This window comes from Macaca thibetana, chromosome 8 (assembly GCF_024542745.1).
Source record: "Macaca thibetana thibetana isolate TM-01 chromosome 8, ASM2454274v1, whole genome shotgun sequence".
Lineage (NCBI taxonomy): Eukaryota > Metazoa > Chordata > Mammalia > Primates > Cercopithecidae > Macaca > Macaca thibetana.
The window spans coordinates 126,004,917-126,023,916 of NC_065585.1; the positions used below are offsets into that span (position 1 = coordinate 126,004,917).

Here is a 19,000-nt window from a genome sequence, read left to right on the forward strand (position 1 = left end):
ACTCCTCTCCCAGCCCAGGGCCGCTGCAGCCCTTCCAACTGAAAAAATTAATAGGTGGGGGGGAAAAAAAATTAAAGGGTACCCTATATTCTCTATATTTGCAATAATTTGTCTGATCGAAAGTAGCTCCACATCGCTTTTAATTTTAACGAGCTTTTTAAAAAAAATACTACAATCCACACCCCAAGTTAAAAATAAAATCAAACAGTGTGGAAGGTTGTGCAGTCCTGGGCAAGCCTCTCTCTAACCCTGGGTCCCTGCCTGCACTCCGTGGAGACAGCCACTCTCAGGCTGCTTGTATAGTGTCCTTGCACGTTTCCATTCGCGTGTAAATTTGTGTAGGTCTTTTGTATTCTTTTTTTGTTATACAGAAATAAAAGCGTACTATATATTCTATACCTTTTTAAAGCTAATGTATTTTAGATTTGCATGTGATCACATGTTTATTTGCCTCATTAAAAAAAATTAGTTCTGTAACATTCCATTGTTGGATAAGTCATGATTTACTTAACCAGTGCTCTGGTAGTAGACATTCTAAGTTGTTTGTAGTGTTGTTGTGAAGCAGGTAGCTTTCCAAGACAGCTTAAGCAAAAGACACAAGGCTTCTGTTACCAGAGTTTGATTAATATTGATGTATTGGGCACATTTTATTTTCTAAACTTATGTAAAACTATTTTTTGTTGATTTGCAATCATAATTTTTTGAGCTAGAGTTCACATAGAGGTGATCTAATCTATCTTATACCAGGAAGTCTCAGGCCCAGAGAGGTGAATTCACTTGCCCAAAGGCGCACAGTAAGTGGCAGAGATAAGACTAAAACCTGGGACCTCTATTTAGAATTTTTGGCGTGCATATTTTCTGGCTGCGAATTTTGCTGTAATTTTGTTAGATCCAAGGAATAGCAGGGATGGAGAAAGTGTTTTGTTTGTGTGTTGGAGGCTTTTTAAAATCCTGTAAGGAATATAATTCTGCTTACTCCCAATATCGGTCTTTTGTGGGCTTATCCTATATATTTTTTTTTTTTTTTTTTTTTTTTTTTTTTTTTTTTTTTTTTTTTTTTTTTTTTTTTTTTTTTTTTTATTTTTTTTTTTTTTTTTTTTTTTTTTATTTTTTTTTGTATTATGTCATTTTAATGTCCGAGAAATCGTCCGTCGGGTGGGTATTGCCACCGTCGCAGTGACTCTTATCTGAACGGACTGTCAGCAGTACCTTGGGTTTGTATCCTTAGTGAAGGAAGTGGTGGTGGTTGCCTCTCTGCAGTAGTGTTGACCTGGATTCCAGGAGGCCTGGATTATAGCCTTGATTGTGCTAGTGACCAAGTGAATAGCCCTGTGCACCTAACCTCCCAGGGCTACGAAATAAGGGAATCACATGAGATGACTTTCAGGTTCCCCTTAGCCTCAAAATCTGTGAATTTTCTGACTGAAGATTTGAAAACCCTCAGTGTATTATTCTGCTTGGAAATTCATCTTATCTAAATGAATTGTCTCCTTATTTTTACCTCCTAAATTCAGTTAATACTCCTGAATTATCTGTTTCTTTTCATGACACCATGTGTCTGCTCATCAGAACCCACCTTTGTTTTCTGTTGTTGTTTGTTTGTTTGTTTTAGACGGAGTCTCGCTCTGTTGCCCAGGCTGGAGTGCGCTGGTGCCATCTCGGCTCGCTGCAACCTCCACCTCCCAGGTTCAAACAATTCTCCTGCCTCAGCCTCCCGAGTAGCTGGGATTACAGGCGCCCATCACCACGCCCAGCTAACTTTTTTGTGTTTTTAATAGAGATGGGGTTTCACCACGTTGGCCAGACTGGTCTGGAACTCCTGACCTCAGGCAATTCACCTGCCTCAGCCTCCCAAAGTGCTGGGATTATAGGCATGAGCCACCGTGCCTGGCCATACCCCACCTTTGATTCATTACTTGTCCTGATTTATCCACGATCAATTGGTTGTCATACTGTTAAGACTCCATCATTTGAAATCTCTATTTGTTTTTACCCCCTGCCATTACCCTAGTTCAGGCACTATTATGTTGAAGCATTGAAATTGCTCTTCTTGGCTGGTGCCAGTGGCTCACACCTGTAATCCCAGCACTTTGGGAGGCCAAGGCAAGAGGATCACTTAAGGCTAGGAGTTTGAGACCAGCCTTGGAGAGTTAGCGAGACCCTGTCTCTATTTAAAAAACCACACACACAAAATTACTCTTCTAATAAGTAAAATGTGGTCAAATATGAACAGTTTTGTATAATCCAGGCTAAGATGTTGACTGGGCTTTCTGAAAAGCTTTCTGTTTGGTCCGTGCCTCCAGCCTTTCCCTTGCTTCTAAACTGTCTTTCGCATTACAGATTAATGCATTCATTTCATAAGGAAGTACCTGTTAGACGTGTACTGTGCACCAGGCATGATGGTAGGTGCTGAAGGTATGGCTGTGAGTAAGCCAAATGGACCCTGCCTTCACACAGCCCACTGTTGAACAGAAGGAGACAGAGCACCAGGTGATAATACAGGGTGTGGACTGGTGCCCAGCCAGCTCTTAGCAGGTGGAGGTACCTTTAATCCAGGTCCTCCAGTAGAAGTGCCTTTTAAGTTGCGTTCTGAGGAAATGGAGAATTAACCAAGAAACCAAGTGTTTCAGACAGAGAAAAAAGCATGTAAAAGCCTAGAGGGGTTTGAGGAATGGCTCCTTCAAGGAAACAAAAGAGTTGTAATATTTCTGAGCATAGAATGTGGTGGGACGGGGGCTGGCCATTATAGAGATCCAGCCAGAATAAGCTTTCTCACTGATCCCACGTAGAGGTCACTGCAATAGGACTCTTAACATTTTATACCTATCTGTGGGACAGAGACTAGAGAAGTCACAGGCTCTATTTCCCAGCCTCCCTTCCAGGTAGATACAGTCATGTGACTGAGACCCGGCCAATGAGATGGAAGCTTAAGCGACCTGGCACCTGGGCACTGGGCACTGTGATATATTATTACTGGGTGGTGTCCACCACTGGTGAAGCGTGCTGTTGGATCGAGGTTATCTTTCCTCTGTAAACAGGGGAGAGGAGGGAATTTGTCAGGAACTGTGCATGATGTTGCAGGACATCAGGCGCAGATGAAAATCTGAGACGTGCAGTGATGACTTCACTGACGTGGGGAAAGGTCAGCAATAGTCTTTCTTACCAAAGTATTAAACTCCGTCTCTTTCAGAATTTTACCTCAGCTTACTAGTTCTATTTTTATAGTGAGGCAGGGGAAGGAAAAGACTTTGCTAAGAATTTATTCCCTGCCACTTAGCATTCAGTTTTTCTATGAAGCTGGAAATTCTTGTATTAATTACTATGAAGAGTGTCATTTGAACCTCACAGGGTAATTTCCTTCTTAACTCCAGTGAAGGCAATTCAGTGCACTAAGGACAGAATTCTTTCTGCTGAGCTAGTGACATTAAACGTGATTACTGCAGCGCAAAGGAGGAGGAACACGTGTACATACATATAGAGGAATGGCAGAGTTAGTATCAGGACAAAATATTTCCATTTACTTTTGCTATTTTATTATATTTTGAACTTTTAGGTTCAGGGATACATGTAAAGGTTTGTTACACAGGTAAACTCATGTCACAGAGTTTGTTGTACAATAAATAGTTTATTGTACAGATGATTTCATCACCCAGGAATTAAGGCCAGTACCTGAGTTATTTTTTTCTGCTCCTCTCCCTCCTCCTACCCTGCACCCTCACGTAGACCCCCGTGTCTGTTTCCCTTCTTTGTGTTCAGGAAGAGAACCGTTTTAAACAGGTGTTCAGTAAGAGGCAGGCAGAATGTGAATGCGTTTGTTTACAATGAAATTGATCAAATTATGTTCTCGCATTTGGTATTCACTTTCGACTCCTTTTAGATGGAATTAATAGCTTCACTAAGAAGCAACTTGTCCCCCCTGAAGAAAAGCAGCTTTGAGGTTGTTTAGTGGCTCCACCATGTCGGAATCCTCATCTCTGCTGTCTTCTTAGCCCTGTCTTCGTGATTGTTGCCTCATGGTCTCACAGTGGCTGCTCCAGAAAGGAAGAAAAAGAAATGAGGAAGGGGTGGTGCCAGGTCGCTTAAGCTTCCGTCTCATTGGCCGGGTCTCAGTCACATGACTGTATCTACCTGGAAGGGAGGCTGGGAAATAGAGCCTGTGACTTCTCTAGTCTCTGTCGCACAGATAGGTATAAAATGTTAAGATCCCTATTGCAGTATCTGCCACAGAGAAGGCAGAACAGGTATTTCTCAAGTGGATGTTGGCTGATTATAAATGAGGGGAGTATATTATTTAACAAGTTGGACCTTGCATCAGGCCTTGCTGTTTATTCTATGCATTTTGGAGGGTCATTGATTACGTATTTGTAATGATTCCAGTTAAACTTTCAAGTTGTTTTATTGTTTGGATGTAAGTCTTAATATTTGATTTTTGATCTCTTGAATGAATTTTCAGTTATAAAATACATTGGGAAGGAATGTGCTCAACTTTAAGTATGGCTTTTGTATGCTTAATATGTTATTGTTGCATTTATGGATGTATTATGGATTAGGAGGGCATTTATTCATGTACCGTTATGGTGACAGTAAATAAACTTCAGTTTCTCTTGTGTTTTTTGTACCACAAAATGTAGACATCAGTGAGGCCATATTAGAAAGCTTCCATTAAAATACCACATATGTTAGAATTTGCATGTGAAAAGATAACATTTAGGCTTTTGTAGAATGCAGAAGAAATCAAAAGGACCAAGATGAAGAAGAATGTGAGAAGTAGCCTTTCACTGCCCCTTAGTTATCTTACTGTGAATCCAGATTCTTCCTTTCAGCCTCCTTGAAGGCAGTCATGAAGGATTTTGCTGGACTCTTACCACATAGACAAGCGTTAGCTAAAAACTGGTATTACGAATGGTATGATGCTGAAATCATTTTGCTGTGGATTGATTCCAAGCTTCGGTAGCCGTGGCAGTTTTAGAGCTGTAGCTTTGCCGTGACATGAAGAGCTGCACTTTTGTAGTTACAGCTTTCTGTTGAAGAAGACAATAAAGTGTTAAATGGCAAGTTTTGTTCACAATAGGTAAGATTTTGGAAAGGTTTTTTTTTTTTTTTTTTTTTTTTTTTTTTTTTTTTTTTTTTGACCGAGTCTCGCTCTGTCGCCCAGGCTGGAGTGCAGTGGCCGGATCTCAGCTCACTGCAAGCTCGACCTCCCGGGTTCACACCATTCTCCTGCCTCAGCCTCCCAAGTAGCTGGGACTACAGGCGCCCGCCACCTCGCCTGGCTAGTTTTTGTATTTTTGGTAGAGACGGAGTTTCACTGTGTTAGCCAGGATGGTCTCGATCTCCTGACCTCGTGATCCTCCCGCCTCGGCCTCCCAAAGTGCTGGGATTATAAGCTTGAGCCACCGTGCCCGGCCGATTTTGGTAAGTTTTTAGAAGTGAGATGTTGAAAGAGACCGTATGTCCTAATCTGACAAGTTTCAGATAATTAGAGTTTTATTACACTAAATTACATTTTAACGTGGTATCCACTTTCACACACAAATGGAAAGGAAATAATTATGGTTTGGAGTTGCATTCATAATGGGAAGGACAGCAGTGTTTTTCATCAAGAGACATTGGAGGAACATGGCAAGCTGTATATAATAAATAGTTGTTTCATTAGAACAATTTATTCTGGTTAATTGAGAATTACCCTATAAATAAAGTAATATACTTTTTATGAGCTTTAAAACATCTTTCAGAGCTATGAATAATATTTTATTAATAATGTATGCATATTATTTTCCTAGGTAGAAACACAACAGGTGTGATTTTAAAGATATCTAATACTGAATGTCATATTTCTGTGTTTAAGGCAATACTTTGGGTTATTTTAGTACACAAGGGTCCTTTTTATAAACATCAGCAATTATGTGGCTCTGTGGAAAATTAAGACTAATAGAGCTTTCTTTTTGGGTGAGAGATTTGCCTTTTTTCTCCCTGGTGACCTGAGTCCTAGGCACCTCTCTTCCAAATTGCTTGTCCTTAACTGCTTAGTATTTTGAGAATGATGTTCTCTTTTTATTTATTGCCTGTATTACAAATATTTCTAGTATTTAAATGGCTATTTTAATTTTCGTTTCTGTTGTAAGATAGTCTGTTTTTTTTTCTTTTCCTTTGGGAAGACACCGGGTAGTGGGATTGCTGGGTTGAATGGTAGTTCTTTTTTTAGTTCTTTGAGGAATCTCCATACTGTTTTCCATAGAGATTGTACTAATTCACATTCCCACCAACAGTGTATAAGCATTGCCTTCTCTCCACATCCTTGCCAACATCTATGATTTTTTGACTTTTTAGTAATAGCCATTCTGATATGAGATGGTATCTCATTGTGGTTTTAATTTGCATTTCTCTGATGATTAGTGATGTTGAACATTTTTTCTAATGTTCTGCTTTTGCATATGTTGGCTGCTTCTCTGTCTTCTTTTGAGAAAAGTCTCTACATGTCCTTTGCCCATTTTTTATTGGGGTTGTATTTTTTCTTGTTGAGTTGTTGGTTTTCCTTATAAATTCTGAATATTAGATATTTGTCAAATGCATAGTTTGCAAATATTTTCTCCCATTCTATAGGTTGTCTGTTTCCTCTGTTGACTGTTTCTTTTACTGTGCAGAAGCTTTTTAGTTTAAGTCCCATTCGTCTAGTTTTGTTTTTGTTGCATTTGCTTTGGAGATCTTAGTGATGAATTCTTTGCCTTGGCCAGTGTTTTTTCTAGTCCGCCCCTGCCTAGGAATTTTTATTGTTTCAGGTCTTACGTTGTAAGTCTTCAATCTGTCTTGAGTTCATTTTTGCATGTGATAAGAGACAGGGCTGCAGTTTCTCTCTTCTCATTTTCCCAGCACCGTTTTTTGAATAGGATGTCCTTTCTCCGTTGTATGTATTTTTGCTGACTTTGTCAAAGATCAGTTAGCTGTAAGCATGTGGCTTTATATCTGGGTTCTCTGTTCTCTTCCATTGATCTATGTGTCTATTTTTAGACCAGTGTCATGCTTTTTTGGTTGCTATAGGAGGGAGGCAGTGCCTTCTTAAAAGTATTTCTGAATGTGGTGAATTTGTGTTAACTCTTCTTTGAGTTAGTAGTCCATTTTAGGTCCATAAGAGTATGAGAAATTTGCTTTTTTCCTGCCAGCTATGTGAAAAATAGTTAAGGGCAAGTTTGGACTGTTGCTTCAGGAAAAAATTTTATAAGCATAATTAACCCAAACAGGAATTTTTTATATGAATATGCTTTCTGTTCTCTAATCTGCTTTTAATGTGAAGAAAAGAAGTAGAACCCTTTTTCATATAATATGAGCTATTGCAACAAATTCTACCAATATAGTAATGAAAAGTTTAAATGCTGAGGTATCATAAGTCCTTCTCCCACCCCCCAAAAATAATTGGCTTGGGTAATTTTTTTTTTTTTTTTTTTTTTTTTTTTGTCGAGATGGAGTCTTGCTCTGTCACCCAGGCTGGAGTGCCGTGGCACGATCTCAGCTCACTGGTATCTCCGCCTCCCGGGTTCCAGCCATTCTCCTGCCTCAGCCTCCCGAGTAGCTGGGACTACAGGCGCCCGCCACCACGCCCGGCTAATTTTTTGTATTTTCAGTAGAGACAGGGTTTCACCGTGTTAGCCAGGATGGTCTCGATCTCCTGACCTCGTGATCCACCCGCCTCAGCCTCCCAAAGTGCTGTGATTATAGGCATGAACCACCGCGCCCGGCCTGGCTTGGGTAATTTTAAATGTCTAAACACTGTGCTTTGCTGAGCTTAAAATTGTCCATTTTCAGTAAATGCCGTATCTACCTAGAAATAGAAAAATATTGTATGTCTCCTGAATTATTACTGTTAACTCTTTTAGAGTAAACAGCTAATGAAGGGAACACTGGAAAACTTTATACGAACGTAAGCTAATAGTTGACATGAACGATAACTTTAAAAAACTATATGTAAGATTGCATAGGCAGGATAAGCACCTGCCACCAAATGCTGGGGAAACCCTGACTGAAGGAACTTGTGTGTAGGTGTCCCTATGAGGACTTTTAGATGTGTATGATTAGATTAAGCAGAAAGAAGGGAGTTTTCTGTCTGTCCACGCTGCTAGCAGGGATGAAGAGACCCCTCACTAGCCTCTGAGTTCATAACCTATGTCTTGTCAACCCCACAAACATCAGTTTTTAATGCAATACGTTGTGGAAAGCACATACCATCCGGTCAGTGACTGTCACCTTTATACAGATAGGTTGAGATTTGGAGTTGAAGAGGTGAGCACTAGGGAAACATGAGTCAGCAGAGATCTTTGGTGTCTTTGTGGCTCTCTGAGCAATACCACCCTCTTATGTGATACTTCTCCCGTCCCCCAGAGCACCAGAGCAGGTGCACACCCACCACAGCAGCGCCCTCATGGTAGATTTTAATAAATATATTTCATGAGTGAGTGAGTAGGTCAATGAGTATACACAAAAGTAGACAACATTCGTTTCCAAATTCTGTGTTTAGTTTGTGTTTCATGGAACCCAAGGCAATCTCCCTCAGTAGGTCTCCTCTCTAACTGGATTTTATTAATGTGAAAAGCCAGCAGATTGCGGAAATGTGTGGCTTGTTTGACCTAGAACGGATGTGTCCTGAGCTGCTAGTATGTGGTGATGGTTAGTCCGTGTCTGAATGGGTAGGTTTTTTTTCTCAAAATTGTTTTTGATCTTGGGATATGGAGGACTGTTTGCCTAAGTGACTTGAGCCTGAGAAATGGGCATCTTCCTCTTTAACCAACTACTTTCTTTAAGAAGATGATGCGTGACTTCATTGCACTAGTTTTAAATTTTATTGAATTGAGGTTTCTGAGTAGAAAGAACAAAGAGAGCCAACAGTGTTACCCAGCTGTTTTCCAGATGAGACAATATCTTTGGTTCTGGCCTTTGTTTTCCTGATGGAGGTCCCCATTTCATTAGAATGAGTCCCAGTAAGGCTGGATCACAGCTGACGGTGGTCATTATCTTGTTGAGAGAAATCTGAATCCGTGTAGAAGTTAACATTTAATTTTAAGATTTCTGATTAAATTGATCCTTTGAAATCAGAGCGTGTTCTGTTAATAGGTACAATAAACAAAATAATTTATACTTTTGTATAAAAGCTTTATTATCAAAACAGTAACATGCTGATAAACGAGGGTAAGGGCAAAGTTTGGCTGATATTATGCTAATTTCACGTAAGTAATGAATCCTGCAGGACTGAAGGGAAACCCCTGGCTTTTCAGTACTGTGAAGTACCTGTTGGTGAGCCTTGGGGCTTTGAGCATCGTTGGAGATTCTTGCATCATCTCTGATCTGCAGCTGAGCCAGGAGTGGGGCGAGAGTGGGAAGCATGTGGAAACTGGGTCATCGGCTGGCTGCCGTGTGGTCACACTTCATCCTTAGGGAGCACAGTATATGGAGCGGAAGATTGAGTGCACGGCGCACATTTCCAGCTCCACAGAGAGGACAGTCTGTTTGCTCATTTGCTCTCATTTTAAAATTTGAAGACACGTACTCTTAGACGAATACATAGTGTGTTCTTTCCTCCTTAATCATAAAGCTATTCTGAGTAATCACTAACAAACCCTGTGTAATGTTTAGATTCCTGTGTAATTTCCCCAAGGAAAGATTCTACATAGACTATTTCCTTGATAGCTAAGTAGTACATAAAAAATGTATGTCCTTGAATTTCACTTTAACTGTCTTTTAAAAGTAATTTTGTTTACTTCTTATATTTAACTTTTGAAGAGGTAATATATTTATCCCATGGTTAAAAAGTATAAAAAATACTTCAGGATACTTTTTAGCTATCTGATTCCTATTACCTTCTCTTCAAAAGTAAACAATGTTAGTACAATTACATGTATTCTGTGATATTTTTGTTACAGATTTATGATCAAAAAGCAAGAATCTTGAATATTTCTCCAAAATATTACTATAAAAGATTCACCTGTCAGATTTTGTAAATAATTTTAAACTGACAGTTTTAAAGCTCTGAAATGGTGTTTAAAATAACATTCATTAGCATAGAAATTCTAGAAAGAGAGCCAAATGTTATTCAGGAGTCAGGAAGTGATAAAGCAGTTATCAATAAATGAATTTTTAAGTAAGTTTTAGTGGGACATATACAAATGATATCAGGAGAATGAACTTGTGTCTATATTTGTTGCGGTAAATTCTAGATAGTAAAGGATCTAAAAATGTTTATAAAATTATATAACACATAGATGTTTATATGTGGCTTTGTTAAAATGAGTTATCAGATAGATAACGGGCTTATGTGTATTAAAGCAAGATATTATTACATTTGTTGCATAAATATTTATTTTTATATATGTCATATATTACGTCACCACCTAATCCACTTTCCAAAATGTGTGGGAACAGCAGAGGCTTGGCATTAGAGGCCTGGGTTCTGACTTTGAATCTGGATTCCCATAGGAGTTGTTTACACCCAGGGAAGACCATTCACACTTGTGAGCCCCCTCGTCCCCCCTGGGGTCATTGGGAGGATGAAAAGAGAGGGAAAGTGAGAACACGCTGTGATCAGTGAAACACTGTGGGATTATTATTACCTGTTACGTGACAATTTCTAAAAACATCTAGGAAATGACATAAAGAATACTAATCTCATGGTCAAATATTTAGATTCTTTTTTCATCAATAAGTGACTAGTAATTTGTTCGCCCTTCAGGACTGTAATATATTAACTTGGCTATTTTCTGCATCTATGGAAGTGACAATTATTCATAAGCTACTATTAATTGCTAATAATAAAGAGTAATGGATAAATACTTCCTCTCATCAAGTATTCCAAAGACACAGTGAAATAATGGATATTTTAGTCATTTTAGGACAGAGAATTATCAATATTAATACAAATATGAGTTATTTAACCATGTAATGCAGCCATAGAAAATAAGAGCCTTTTTTCCTGTTTTTAACTTAGAGTTTATTCAATATATTTAGCCGTTTGTTCTTAGAACATGAGTACTGATGTTTCTTTATTTTTCTTTAAGCAATCACTGTAATAGTTTGCCTCTTCCCAAAAAATTAGAGAAAATAATTACTAAATTTCTTTACAAGTTGTCTTAGATTTATTACCACAAAATGTGGATGCCATAATGAAAGACTGTTAGAATAAGGAAACTTTTTTTTTTTTTAGTTTCTTTTGTCTTTTTTTCCAAATTTACATTTGTTTGGATTAGTTGGCTTGTTTATTTCAAGAAGCTAAGCAATTCATTTCTTATTTTTCCAATTCTGTTTGATATTCAGAATGACTGACACATTTGAAATGGTTCCAAGACTGAACAGTTTTTTATGTAAAACAGGGTAATTCCCAGGGCACTATAGCGCAGGAAGGGAATAATCACTTAGCGTGGCATTTGGGTTGGATTTGGAGTGTTAGCATGCGCTTTAAAAAAAAAAAAACTGTGGGAGCCATTATCACTACTTGGGAAAAAAGACCGACAAAGCTTGTGTTTGGCAGAAAATGGAATAGTATAGTCAAGAGTATAGTACTCGTAGCAGTGAACTTAAAGAGGCAAAATCTGAGTGTTTTCAATGTATGTTATGATTTATTAGAGATTAGGAAATGACTCACCTGCAGTATAAATCTGTGTAATGACTAGGCCATCATCAGGGAAAAGATGAGGGATTTGTAGAAAATGTATGGGAGGAGAGAAAGGCATTTAATTAAATGTCCAGTGATTTGTGTGTTTCTTTTGGCATATGAGATCAGAAAAGTCAGGCTTCTCGTCAGCCAAGGTTTCGCTACCAGTTTAACTGGAAAATGAGAAGCTAGGAGAACAGAATCATTTTGCACACAGTTTTTGTGTTTCTGGGTTGCCAAATCTATTTACGTCGTGTTCCTAATTCTCTGTTCCGCATAAATCTTTTAAAGTCATAACTGGTGGCCACTGTGTTCGAGAATTCCACCATCTAGATCTCCGATTCATTCCACCTCTCATCCGTATCCATTCCTTACAGGAACATAAATGCGTTTCCATGGCTTATCTGGTTGTTTTTGAACCCATGTGGTGGTGATTTTAAAAATTAACCTCACCTGTCTTTGTATCTATGTTAATTCCTTTTGCAGTTGAAAAGAGCAGGCAGAAGAATCCCCGAAGCTTATGTATCCAGACGCAGACGGCTCCTGATGCACTGCCCTCTGAGAAAACACGTGAATTGGCGCAATATAAAACAAAATGTGAAAACCAAAGTGGATTTATCCTGCAGCTCAAGCAGCTTCTTGCCTGTGGTAATACCAAGTTTGAGGCATTGACAGTTGTGATTCAGCACCTGCTATCTGAGGTAAGGATGTGCATCCTAGAAAGAGCCTTTCTCCTCTAAGTCGGGGGAGCACGGGGAGGACTTGCTCATGCGCTCGCCTTGGGAATATCTAGGTAAATGATGGGAAAGATCAGGTGTGATTCATCACATTACATTTTTGTCAGTTCACCAGATAACCTGAGTCGGTCTCTAGAACCTTGGCATGGAAACATTTTCTCGCTTCCTTTTTTTACCCCTAGAGTCTGTTGGTTAGAATGGCAACAGCAAGAACATAATTTCCTATTACACCGCTGTGTGCCTCTAGACCTAAACTAGCATTAGCATTTTTTTCACTTAATTTTTCTGTTTGTCTGTGTGTAGCTTTTCATATCACACTTAGTTGAATGCTTTGAAAAATGAGGTTTGTTATATTTATGGATTAAAGAGCACTTTTCAGAAAGAATCCCCAGGTACGATTCTGGGAGTTAACTCAAAAGTGAGTTAAATGGAACTTTCAGAAAGAATCTGGGGATTCTTTCTGAAAGTTCCATTGATTCCTAAATAGTCCCTGTGGTGCAGCAAAAGCAAAGCAGATTTGCGGTGTTGTTACTCTTCCCTAATATTCTTCAGGGATGTTACTTCACGAACTGGCTGAAATTCATTGAGAAAACCAAGTTTATATCAAGATGTTACTGACATAGCAATAAAAGCTGTAATTATTTCAGGGGGAAACTGATCAGAGAATATAACTTGAGCTCCTTAGTTTTTAATCACAGTTTTCAAGACGGATATACATGATAACACAAAGGAAAAGGAAAAAACAAACACAAAAACTGGCCACGTACTATGGCTCATGCCTGGAGTCCCAGCATTTTGGGAAGACGAGGAGGGAGGATCGCTTGTGGCCAGGAGTTCAAGACCAGCCTAAGCAACACAGGGAAAACATAAAAATTAAAAGCAAAAAGAAAACTGTTCAGTTTGGCTGTTCTGTAGTTTCGTTCAGATCAACAAACCTGTCCTTGTTTCATACAGAGGCCCCTGTGATATGGCTGCCTGTTTAGGAAGCAGGGAGAGAGAGAAGTGGATGAGACTTGGTCTGTGCCTTGGAGAAACTGTCAGACTAGTAGACAGTTTCAATGAATTCTTTTTTTTTTTTTTTTTTTTTTTGAGGGAATCTCGCTCTGTCCCCCAGGCTGGAGCGCAGTGGTGCGATCTCGGCTCACTACAACTTCCACCTCCCGGGTTCACACCATTCTCCTGCCTCAGCCTCCTGAGTAGCTGGGACTACAGGCGCCCACCACCACGCCCAGCTTATTTTTTGTATTTTTGGTAGAGACAGGGTTTCGCTGTGTTAGCCAGGGTGATCTTGATCTCCTGACCTCATGACATGCCCACCTCGGCCTCCCAAAGTCCTGGGATTACAGACATGCGCCACCACAATTGGCCTCAGTGAATTCTTGATGAGTATTTTACAGCTTTCTCCAGATGTGTTTTTGTTTTTGTTTTTGTTTTTGAGGGGAAGATGGGGACTACTTAGATTTTTAGTTATGGTAATAGTATATGGTATTTTTGTTTGTCTTTCGTTTGTAAGAAAGGAACTTAAGAGTGTGTTTATATAACCAAGTAAGCTAACTAGAAACTGTATACTATCAAATGTGGGGAATAATTAGTTTTTATATTTAGAAGTAAACCAATTATTTTACTATGTCCAGCCTAATAGCTCCCATCCTCAACTATTTTCTCTCCTTTATCCTCCTCATGATGTCAGTCAAGTCCCGTGAACTCTCATTCCACAGTGTTTCTCCCCATTCTATGTCTTCGCGATCCCCACTCATGCCTTCCTTGCTCCGACCCTGGATAGCTGTCCACTAGATTATAATAGCAAGTTTGTTTTTTTTGTTTTTGTTTTTGATTGGTATGGAGTCTCGCTCTTTCGCCCAGGCTGGAATGCAATGGCGTGATCTGGGCTCACTGCAACCTCTGCTTCCCGGGTTCAAGCGATTCTCCTTCCTCAGTCTCCTGAATAGCTGGGATTACAGGCACCCGCCACCATGCCCAGCTAATTTTTGTATTTTTTTAGTAGAGACGGGGTTTCGCCATGTGGGCCAGGCTGGTCTTGAGCTCCTGACCTCAGGTGATCCGCTCACCTTGGCCTCCCAAAGTTCTGGGATTACAGGCATGAGTCACCACGCCCAACCTGTGATAGCAACTTTTTAACCAATCATTAGGCTTGCACTGTTTCTCCCCTATAATCCATCCCAAGCACTGCTGACAGCTTCCTCTTACGAAAGCATCCCATGCTGCTGATTAAATCTTCCAGTGGTTCTCCCTTATCTATAGCTCATCTGTCCAGTGTGGTAGCCACTAGCCGTATGAGACTGAGCATTCGAAATGTAATCCATTGAAATGAGATGTGTGGTACGTGTAAAATACACTTGGATTCCAAAAACTTAGAATGAAAACAAAGGATATAGACTATCTCATTAACAATTTTTATATTGAATATATTGAAATATTATTTTGTATATATTTGAGTTAAAATATGAAAATTAGCTTCATCTTTTTCAACTTTTTTCAATGTGGCTACTAGGAAATTTATACTTATGTAACTCACATTGTTATTTTGTTTTGGGGAGACTCTGGTTTTTAACTGGGACTATAAGGTTTTTTTATCATTTGGTAACTACTGCCCTTTTTAATGTTATTCTCATGCCCAGATGCTGTAGCCGTACATAAAGAGATGGAGGAGAAGCAAGAGGGATTTGTTGAATACTAGGTCGGTGCAAAAGTAATTGAGGTTTTGCCATCGTGCCAAAAGCCGCAATTACTTTTGCACCAACCTAATATTTACTAAGTGCCAGATACTCTTACTTACCTTATTTAAATCCTCACCAAAGACACGAGTTGGAAGTTATAAATAAGAAAATTGAGGAATAGAGTTAAGTAATTTACCTGCTATCAGACAGCTAGCAAGAGGAGAACCAGGACATAAACCTAGGTCTAGGACGCTATCAACTAAAAATGTCCTGTAAACTTCCTGTACTTCATCCTTTGTTCACATATCATTACTGGGCTACTGTCCTTGCCCCCAATACTTACATGTTCAGATCGGTTTTACAGCAGCATCACATCACCACTTGCATTTAATTTACATAGATCAGTATACAAACAACTAAAATAAGAAAAATGCAGGCCAGGCACAGTGGCTCACGCCTGTAATCCCAGCACTTTGGGAGGCCAAGGCAAGTGGATCACCTGAGGTCAGAAGTTCAAGACCAGCCTGACCAATATGGTGAAACCCCATCTCTACTAAAACTACAAACATTAGCCGTGCATGGTGGCATGTGCCTGTAGTCCCAGCTACTCGGGAGGCTGAGGTAGAAGAATCGCTTTACTTTGAGAGATGGAGGTTGCAGTGAGCCAAGATCGCGCCGCTGCACTCCAGCCTGGGCGACAGAGCGAGATTCCATCTTTAAAAAAAAGCAAATTAAATGAAGAACACAAGTCCACCTTGTATGCCCCCCACCCCCAGTGAACGAAGAAGGCCCAAGAGTCAATTTGAGATAAAAGTCAGGAGTCCACCCTTCCTTCAGGTGTCTTCTCAGTCCCTGAACACCTCTTGTGGCGTGAGCATTCTATACTCTCCGCGATCTTAGTGTTTAAAGACACTTTTCCCTCATACAACCTGGCCTCTAAACACAAGCTGAGGCCTTTATCAGGTGCTCAGAGAGAGAGTAGATCCAACACTAGAGGACAAAAAATTCACCGGGTTGGATCTACAGAGAGATGCATTGTCCACAACATGACAAGCTCCTAGTGACTTTCCCAGACACTCGTACTGTGTGTGAATTTCACCTTATACCGAAATTCAGGTCCTGAAACCCAAGGAATTGTGACTGCACTGAATATAGCTCCAGAACCTGCTTTTTTTTTTTTTTTTGAAGACAGTGGCTTGCTCTGTCACCCAGGCTGGAGTGCAGTGGTGCAATCTCAGCTCACTGCAACCTCCACCACCCGGGTTCAAGCAGTTCTCCTGACTCAGCCTCCTGAGTAGTTGGGATTACAGATGCCCACCCCCATACCCGGATAATTTTTGTGGTTTTAGTAGAGATGAGGTTTCACCATGTTGGCCAGGCCGGTCTTAAACTCCTCGCTTCAAGTGATCCACCTGCCTCAGCCTCCCAAATGCCTGCTGGGATTACAGGCATGAGCCACCATGCCCAGTCCAGAACCCACTCTTAAGTGAATGATTTCCTGGCCTTCTAAATCTGCATTCTGTCCACCTCTGGATTCCAGGAGCATATGTGCTTCTCTTTCATTCTCTGCACTATATTAGAGATACCGGTTTAATGCTTGTTTTTGCATTTTAAGATAGGAAATTTACTGAGGGCAGGATCTGCCTCTAGTTCTTTATTATGAAAGCATCCTAGCAGCTTTAATAAACAACACAGTGTATAGGTGAGTGAACATGTGAACAGAGAGGATGGAATTCCAGATGTAGGATGAGCATAAAGTCTTATGTAAATGTTCTTTGTTCTCTTTATTTTATAATCAGCAAATATTTACTGATGGTGTAGTGTGTACTGAGTACTATTATAAAACAGTTGGAGGCTAGGCATGGTGGCTCACACCTGTAATCCCAACACTTTGGGACGCTGAGGTGGGCATATCACTTGAGGTGCGGAGTTCGAGACCAGCCTGGCCAACATGGTGAAACCCTGTCTCTACCAAGAAATACAAAAATTAGCCAGGCACGGTGGCACGTGCCTGTAGTCCCAGCTACTTGAGAGGCTGAGGCACAAGAATCGCTTAACCCAAGAGGCGGAGGTTGCAGTGAGCGAAGATGGCGCCATTGCACTCCAGCCTGGGTGACAGAGTGAGACCCTGTCTCAAAATATATATATATATATATATGTATATATATATATATAAAATAATAAAAATAGTTGGAGAACAAAAATCTTGGGCAAAGTTAAACAATTTTAAAAACTCCGTTAACCTTTTAGTTCCCATTCCCATTACAGAAGTATATATACTGTGTTTATACACAGACACACACACACATATATAAAATACATATAGATACACATTGTATACATATATAATGTGTATGCATTTTGCATACATGATATGCCTATACATTGTAAGTCTATGTATTTTTATATATGTATAATATATAGGTATTGTGTGTGTGTGTATATATATTTTGTTTTTGCTAATCTTTTGTAAATGGCATTAGAGCCTTAGATTATGGGTGAAAATGATGGATTAAGAGAATCTTGCAACTATCATGCTTTTGTTGCAAGTCTACTTAATAACTCTAAGTTTCCCACTGTAGTAGCAGACATATTTCATTACATATCAGACATTCTGATGTCTCATGAATCGGAGAACTAATGTCACACTCTCTGTTCCTCAAAAGACACACTAACGTTACTTTAAGTTTTTTTCTAATTCTTGGTTTATCCTTGCTTAGACAGTATTCTGCGCAGACAGCCAAAGTGAACAACAGTAGTGATGGTAGTAATTAAGCTTCTTCATGAAAGGGTCTTTTGGGTGGGTTTCTAGGTAAACTTGAACGGGTCACCCTCCCCAAACCTCTCATTCTTCAAAATGCCTCCAAATCTTTTTTTTTTTTTTTGCAAGTGGAATTTTACCTAAAGTAGCACCTAAACAAAGTTGAATTTTGAATGACACTAGCAGTAAAGTTGTCTCGGAACAAAAAAACGTAGATGCATTGAGCAAATTCGCGGTGTGGGTGATGGGGAGGAGGTCAGATGCAGCATACGTCTGAGCCATCTAATGTGGCTTTTCTCTGCAAGATCCTGTGGGCTGTTGATGCTACTCAGTGGCTAGCAAAAATGCAGGCACGCTGATGGGACGACAGCCAGAGACTAAGTGCCTGTGTCCCAGGGACTCCTAATTCAATTATGGTGAATCCATTTTTTTTTTTCTTGGAACATTTCGTATATTTAATGCATGAGCATAAAGGCATCTTTATATCCAGATTTCCACCTTTCTCTTTTTTTCACATTGTGTGAAATTCTGCATGTTACAATACAAAGAGAATTGAATCAACCTGTTATCTGGACGGTTAAGAGTTTATTCTCTAAGACAGAAACACTGATCTAGGAGCAGCTGAGTAAAAAGAAACAGTAAATCAGTATCTAAGGGACATATGATGTATTTTATCATCTACAAGTAAAGGGTAAGTACATGTAAAGGCCAAGCTATCAGGGAGAGTCAGGCAGAAACTAACATGTAGCATGTGTCTGTTACAGTATGGGCACGGGGATCAGCATTTCACCTACGGATTGTATATAAAGCCCTTGGTTTTCTTCATTACTGCTTCCCATCCGATGAGGTCATCTGCTTTGATCAATGACCAAAAGAACTGAGCCTGGATGTTCTAGCTCTAGGTAGGCCCCGTGCTTCTTGAAGGCAGGGACCATGTCTTAAATTTCTTTTATATTTTCACAGCATCTGCTATGAAAAATGCTAGATTAGGCCGGGCGCGGTGGCTCAAGCCTGTAATCCCAGCACTTTGGGAGGCCGAGGCGGGCGAATCACAAGGTCAGGAGATCGAGACCACAGTGAAACCCCGTCTCTACTAAAAATACAAAAAATTAGCCGGGCGCGGTGGCGGGCGCCTGTAGTCCCAGCTACTCAGGAGGCTGAGGCAGGAGAATGGCGGGAACCCGGGAGGCGG

The 19,000-nt window shown here is 40.0% G+C and overlaps 1 protein-coding gene across 9 annotated transcripts in view; it reads left to right on the plus strand.

The window, feature by feature from the left end:
* MTUS1 (microtubule associated scaffold protein 1) overlaps positions 1 to 19,000 on the plus strand; it is a 162,831-nt gene that overhangs the window by 109,204 nt on the left and 34,627 nt on the right. For all 9 annotated transcript variants that reach the window (XM_050801935.1, XM_050801933.1, XM_050801940.1 and 6 more), the window contains one exon: positions 12,119 to 12,333. In XM_050801935.1, coding sequence (XP_050657892.1) covers positions 12,119 to 12,333 — 215 coding nt within the window. The remainder of the gene's footprint in view (positions 1 to 12,118; positions 12,334 to 19,000) is intronic.